This window comes from Heliangelus exortis, chromosome 13 (assembly GCF_036169615.1).
Source record: "Heliangelus exortis chromosome 13, bHelExo1.hap1, whole genome shotgun sequence".
In the NCBI taxonomy this organism is placed as follows: domain Eukaryota; kingdom Metazoa; phylum Chordata; class Aves; order Apodiformes; family Trochilidae; genus Heliangelus; species Heliangelus exortis.
Window position 1 is genome coordinate 1,621,502 of NC_092434.1, and position 7,348 is coordinate 1,628,849.

Here is a 7,348-nt window from a genome sequence, read left to right on the forward strand (position 1 = left end):
ACAATGTCCACTGGGGGCAGCAACCACCGCGCGGAGCCCCGGGGGCGGGCAGGTGAGCGCTGCGTCCGGCACCGGGACCGGCACCGGGACCGGGACCGGGACCGGCACCAACCAGCACCGCGGCGGGGAGGGGACCCGGGGAGAGCCCCGGGGAGGGGAAGGCTTGGGGTGCTGCTTTCGGGTGCTCACCAAAGGCAAATAAAAGCTGGGGAGGGCAAACGCCGCTCCCCGGAACCCTGTGGAGGAAAGGAGAGAAAAACCCGGCGGGAAGAGAGCCCCCTTCCTTCCCCCCGTGCTTTTCATTTTCTTTTTTTTTTTTCTTCTCTCTCTTTGCTCTCCCCCCCCCTTGAAAACTGATTATTTTCCATAAAGTTAATTTTTAATATTTTTTTTGTGTTCTTTTCTTCTTCCTGCAACTTGCAGTTTTGGGGTTTTCCGAGCCCGTTGCTGTAATCTCTGCTCAGTTCCCAGCTGCAGCAAGTAAAAAAAAAAAAAACAAAACAAAACCAAACTGTTGCTGCTTCTCAGTTTTCTGTAGAAATTAATCTCGGTAAAGTTTGCAGCCAAGAAGAGGTAAGATGGACTCAGGGTTATCTCTCGGGAGCGCTCCAGGCTTCTAGGAAGGGACAGCTCTGGGACGCCGCAGGGGTGGCTTTTCTTAAGGTTTTGTATTTAAAAATTCCTGCCTTTTAAAAAGTTCTCTGATTCAAGAAACCCGTGTGCCCGTGGACGCTAAAAAAACGACTCATTTTTTATGCGAAAGATTATTATTTTATTTAAACTGAAGAGGAAAAAAAAAAAAAAAGAAAAAAGTGAAATCGTTCTCAAATTATTCCAGGGGGAGAAAAAAAAAAAAGTTTTCTCGATGGTCGTATAGGAAAAGTATCAGTAGACCTTGCAGAATTTACTATTTATTTTCATTAAATTAAAACCACCCCGGACATTAACTCGTTTGATGAAACCATCCCAGAACATTTACATTTATTTCCATCAAAATTCAATAACAATTTCGAAGCGCCCGGAGAAACTTTTCAATCATTTTTTTTTCCATCGCAGAGCGTTTTTTTAAAATTTTCTCTCCTTGCAGAGGAGCTGCCTCGTTTTATTTTTATATATTTTTTATATATATTTTTTTTTTCCTGCTATCGAGTCAAATCGTTTCCTTTCTTATTAGGAAAAATCTCCGGTAATTAACAGCACCACCGGGTTCCCACGGCCGCCGTCTCGTCCCCGGCGAGGAGCGGGGAAGGGACCCGTGGTACTGGAGCCAGCAGCAACCCCAATCTGACAAAAAAAAAAAAAAAAAAGGAAGAAAAAAGAAAATAAAGTATATATATATTATCTTTGCTTAAAGCTTTACGAAGCCCCACAAATTGCAAGGAGGGAAAGGCAGAATTATAGTGTAAGAAACCAAAAAATTCACCGCTTAGAGCCGGAGCTGCCGGGCTGGGGGGAAGCAGCGGGAAGGAACCCGAAGTCGAAGTGACAGCTGATTAATTTCCTCCTTATCTCCATCTCTTCAGGCTCGAATCGATTTTGCAATGAGAAATAATTTTTTTTTTTTTTTTTTTTGAGGAGGAGAGGGGGAAACTCGCTGTTTCCCAGCTTTATGTTTTTGCTGGTCAGATCCAGGCTTCTTCTTGGGTGGAAGAGGGAGCAGCTCCCAGCGGTTTTCCCAATACCTGAGTTTACACTTTGGTCACCATGCGTCCCTAATTGTCCCCCTCTGATTGCCTCTAATGAAATCATTAGAGAAAAGGCAAAGGGGGCGGATTTCACATGCACAAGAAAATTCGCCTCAGTAGCCGAACGAAAAGAAAAAAAAAAATATTAAAAAAAAACCCCAATACAAGGCACATAAGTGCGCTCACCGGTTTCTTTTAACAAATTAATAATAATAATAATAATAACAAAATACCCTCAAATTCCCTCAAAGCGACAGAGGAACATCTCAGCTCCCGGGGCGGAGAGGTGCAAGGGGCAAAGCGGGGCGAGATGCCACTCGCCACCGGGCGACTGAGGTGTGGAGGGACCCGGTGGCCTTTCCCGGCGTCGGGCGAGGACTCGCGGGGCTATTTCCCTGCAAATAAAAAAATTTCCAAACGGGGGAGAGAAGAACCCACCCGGCCCAGGCGCACGGCGGGGCGGTGCGGGATGGGGGGGTGAGCGCGGTTTCTCTCCGTCTCTAATTTTACCCCAGAATTTTTAAAAAATGCTTCAAAAAAATTCGGCTTTTTGGTGCAGCGCGGGCCGTGCGGTGCGCTCCCCCCCCCCTCCATCTCTCCCGGTGCGAGGGGTGGGGGGGGGGCCAGAACCGCTGATCCCCCGCTTCTATTTGGGGCCAAAAATGTTAAAATTATCGATTAAAATGGAGGGGGGTGAAATAATTATATGTATATAATTATTTTTAATGCCCGTCTCCATAATTTCAGCGTGCGGGGCAGCGGTGCCTCAGCCCCCCCCACCCCCCCCCGCAACTTTCCCTCTTGGCCCCGCCCTCTCTTGGCCCCGCCCCCTGCCTCCCGCCTCCCGCCCTTCCCATTGGTGGGTGCGGGGGGGCCGCGCTCGCTGATTGGTGGAGGGGGTGGCGGCGGGTGGGCGGGGCCAGCGGGGAGTAAAAGCGGGGCCGGCGGCGCGGGGGGAGTTTTGAAGCCGCGCAGCGCGGGCCGGGCGGGAGCTTTGGGCTCGGCGGCTCCGCGCAAAACCCGCGGAAAAAAAAAAAAAAAAAAAAAAATTATTAACCTCCAGGAGAATTTTTTTTTGTTTAATTTTTACTTTTAGTTGGGGTTTGGGGTTTTTGAGTTGTTTTTTTTTTTTTGGGGGTTTTTTTTTTTTTTTCGGTGGTTGTGACAAGAACTGGGTTTCCGCAAGGCTGCTTTTCTTTCTTTCTTTGTTTTTTTTTTTTTTCCTTTTTTTCTTTTTTTTTTCTTCGTTATTATATTTTATTTTTTAACCTGCGAGAACAGACAACCCAGCCACCCCCTCCCCTTCTCACCCTTCCCACCCTCCCCACCCCCCGCCTCACCCCGCCCCGCCTCCCGCCGCGGGCCTTAGGTGTGTATACAAGAATCACAGTAATAAAGAGGGAGGGAGAGGCCGCCAGAGACCCCGGCGACCCGAAGGATGCTGCTGCGGTGCCGCTGCTAGAGGATTGAACTCTGCTGAGACTCTCTCACTCCCGCTCTCTCTTTTCCCCTCTTCCTTCTCCGCAGAGGGGTCCCGGCCGGGAGTGAGGCCCTTCCACCCTCTATCTCCACCTCCTCCTTTCCTTCCCGGCTGCGGGAAGCCCCTCTCCATGATGCAGGCTCGTTACTCCGTCTCGGACCCCAACGCTTTGGGAGTGGTGCCTTATTTAAGCGAGCAGAACTATTACCGGACGGCGGGGACGTACGGCGGCATGGGCAACCCCATGAGCGTCTATTCGGGCCACGCCGAGCAGTACGCGGCGGGGATGGGGCGCTCCTACGGACCTTACCACCCCCATCAACCCGCCGCCCCAAAGGACCTGGTGAAGCCACCCTACAGCTACATCGCCCTCATCACCATGGCCATCCAGAACGCTCCCGACAAGAAGATCACGCTCAATGGGATTTACCAGTTCATCATGGACCGCTTCCCTTTCTACCGCGAGAACAAGCAGGGCTGGCAGAACAGCATCCGTCACAACCTCTCCCTCAACGAGTGCTTCGTCAAAGTCCCCCGCGACGACAAGAAACCGGGCAAAGGCAGCTACTGGACGCTGGACCCCGATTCTTACAACATGTTCGAGAACGGCAGCTTCCTGCGCCGCCGGAGACGCTTCAAGAAGAAAGATGTCTCCAAGGAGAAAGAGGAGGCTCGGGAAAGGCTGCTAAAAGAGCAACCCAAACCTCCCGGGCTGTCCGGTACCGATCTCCCTAAGGAAGCTTCCTCCTCCTCGTCCTCTTCCTCCACCTCGGCACCGACTTCGGAGAAGAAGGTGGTGATCAAGAGCGAGACGGCATCTCCCGAGCTCCCGGTCATCACCAAGGTGGAGACTCTGAGCCCGGCCAGCGGCGGGGCCCTGCGGGACAGTCCCCGCAGCACCGCCTCCCCCCCCGCCGCCGCATCCCCCGAGGGTTCCTTACCGGAGCATCATCCCGCCGGCAACGGGCTCCCCGGCTTCAGCGTGGAGAGCATCATGACCTTAAGGACTTCCCCCGGGGGGGATCTCAGCCCGGTGAGTGCCACCTCGGGCAGGACGGGAGCCGGGATGCCTTTGGGCTACCCCACTGGGCAACCGTCGGGCTACAGCGCGGCGTGTAGCCAAACCCTGGACACTAGTGGGAGCTACCACTGCAGTATGAGGGCCATGAGCCTCTACAGCGGCGAGAGGACGGGCCACATGTGCGTCCCCCCCGCACCGCTGGAGGAAGGGTTGGCAGAGCATCCCACGGGGGCTCCATCACCCCTCGGGACCCTCAGTCTGCCGTCGGGGCAAGAAGGTGCGCTGGGAAGCGGGCATCCTCACGGTGGAGGAGGAGGAGGAGGAGGAGGAGGTGGTGGGGCGGCGGGAGGGGGGCAACCCACCGCCTCCTGGTACCTTAACCACGGGGCTGAGCTGAGCCACCTGCCCGGTCATACTTTTGGTTCTCAACAGCAGACTTTTCCCACCGTACGGGAAATGTTCACCTCGCATCGCTTGGGGATGGAGAGCGCTTCGCTCAGCGAGCATCAGGTGAGCAGCAACTCCGCCTGTCAGATCCCCTACAGGTCCGCTCCCTCCCTATACCGCCACGCCGCCCCTTACTCCTACGACTGCACTAAATACTGAGTAGCCGCCACCCCTTGCCTAGGGCCATCCGACAACGACAAAAAAATATTAAAAAGCATGTTGTTAATAATTATTAATATTAAAAAATAATCGGGAAAACCAAAACCGCGTTAAAAAAAAAAAAATTAAATAATAATCTGACCGTATCCCCACGGACCTGGGGGGGGGCTATAGAGTTTGTAGATCCCAAAGTCCCATTTCGGGCCTTCTAAAATTTCCAGGAAAGTGTATTCTACTTGAAAAGAGGGATCTTAAAGAAAAAGAAAAAAAAAAAAAAAAGGAAAAAGAAAAAATGAAAAAAAAAAAGGTTTTAAAAAGGAATAGTTATATATATATATGTCTATCTAAAAGTGGCAAATTTTATATGCTAAAGTATAGGGGGTCTCAGAAAAATAAGTTATGGACCAATATCGCAACGACCATTTATACGTTTTAAAAGGAAAAAAAAAAAAAGTATATAAATATATATATAAATATATGTCCTGGGTATTTTTTAAGTTCTCTGTTTTGCTGTAAAAATGTGTGGATTTCTAATCAGGCTGATTTTCAGAGCCATTAATATAATATTTAAAGTTGAGTTCACTGGATTATTTTTTGTCTTGCCCAACGATTCCTAACTTCCAAATTAATGACAAGTGATTCCTTCTTCTCGTTCTTCTGTGTACAATTATGCAATAGAGTTCCTTTCGTTTTAGTGCTGTTCTTTTCACAAGACGAGGAAATAATTTATTTTTCGCTGGTGGATTTTTTTTTTTTTTTTTTTTGAAAGAAAAAAAAAAGACAAAGTATCTGATACTTTTTTTTTTTTTTTTTTTATATTATTATTATTATTATTTACGACGTGTGATGTTTTGTATAATAGATTTCACCTTGACCATTCCTAAGGACTATTTGCTTTAACCTGCTTCAAAGTTCGTTTGTCTTATGTGGTCTTAATTGTTGTACTTACCTTAAAATAAATCCATGCTGGTTTTTTCTGCTCCAAGTCTGGCGCTTGTCTGTGTATATACGTGTTTTTTGCAGGTTGATTTTTTTTTTTGTTTCGTTTCGTTTTGTTACTTTCATCTTTCCTTCATGCGGAAAACTGGTGGGATTTTCTAAAACAAAGTCGTTTTCCTGGAACCTAAAGGTTTCTTCTTGAGGTTTGAGGAAAAATTTAATTCTTGTGGACAGCTGGAAATTAGAAAGCTGCTGGGAGGGGAGACGAACAGACACCGCGGGAGAAATAGGGTCTGAGCTCCCTCCATCCCAAACCCTTGGCCAGTTTGAAATTTGGGGAAATTTCCCAGGCCTCGGGTGAGGGAACGGGATAAAAATCTGCCTTAGGGGGGAAGATTTGGGCTTCCCTCGCTCCGTCCCTGCCAACGCGGGCCTTCTGCGGGGCTCAGCGTTGGGAACGGGCCCTTTTCACGACAGAAAACAAACCAAAATTCCATTTTAATGGTATATTTTTGTTTTTTAAGGGAAATCCGAAAGGCTACGAGTGGGTGCGGGTGATAAAAGCCATCCTTTCAACCCGGATGACCGGGTTTTAGGCTCCCCGAGGAGCCTAAAAGGCGGTGGAAAGTTCACTCCAGAATAATTTTAAGCTTTAAAATCTTCCCCCCTGGTCTGAAAATTTAGATGATTTTAACCTTATCTTTGTCTGTTTAAGCTCTTATTCGCAATGCCGGGCACTGACAGATGCTGCTTCCTCCCCCCTTCTCCCCTCCTCTCTTCCAAAATCAACTTTAACCTTTCAAACCAGCTTGAACCAAGCCCAGGGGGCAGGGGATGGAGATGCCCCTAAAGCCTGAAGCAGAATTTTAGGAAAGCTTTTTGGGATTTCTCAAGCCCACCTCGCTGGAACCCGGCTCCTTTCCCAGCTGCCCATCCCAACATTTCCCGAGGACACTTCCCAGTCGTGTCCCCCTTCCACCTTCCCGCAGCCGCCCCCCCTTTCCAATACCCCCGGTGGCCCCGGCTGGGTTAGGGAGAGGTTAAAGTCGTGGTTAACTCTTAAAATTGATGATATAAATTAGTTTTGATGTGGTGAATTTCGCCAGCGCTGGGACAGCTGGCAAAAAAAGCACTGGAAGTCTTGGTTTAAATGAGAAAAAATGTCCGAGCCTCATTTAATCAGTATTTTAAGGAACGTTCTTGTAAAACTCCTGCCGGTTTTGCTGGCTCTTAGAGGGTGGCTGTCATTTATTTTATTTTAGTTTTATTTGACGCAACGAAATCCAAATTGCTCCTGTGAAGAGACAAAATGAGTGGGGCAAAGGGTAAAAAAAAAATATAACAGGGGAAAAGGGTAAAAAAAAACCCCAATATATATATACATATATATATATATATACGTTTAAAAGGTTAAAAAATATATAATAAAAGGGGGAATAACTCTTCCCCCAGCTCATCCCTCTTCCCCACGAGTTTTCTCGCCGTGTAGAGCCCGAGGGCAGGGGAACCCCGGGTGGGTGTCTGTCTCCCCCCTCCCCCGGAGATGGTTGCAGTCAGGTGGTTGCTGTGGGTTTTCCCACACGCGTCGAGAAATCCCGAGGCCGCTTCTGCTCCCAC

General features: G+C 48.9%; 1 protein-coding gene across 1 annotated transcript; it reads left to right on the forward strand.

Annotated features, from left to right (window-relative positions):
• The first annotated feature begins 2,822 nt into the window (after positions 1-2,822).
• FOXC2 (forkhead box C2) lies at positions 2,823-5,777 on the forward strand. The gene has a single exon (XM_071756566.1). It carries the CDS (start codon positions 3,296-3,298, stop codon positions 4,790-4,792), a length of 1,497 nt encoding a protein of 498 aa, XP_071612667.1. The 5' UTR covers positions 2,823-3,295; the 3' UTR covers positions 4,793-5,777.
• Positions 5,778-7,348: the final 1,571 nt, after the last annotated feature.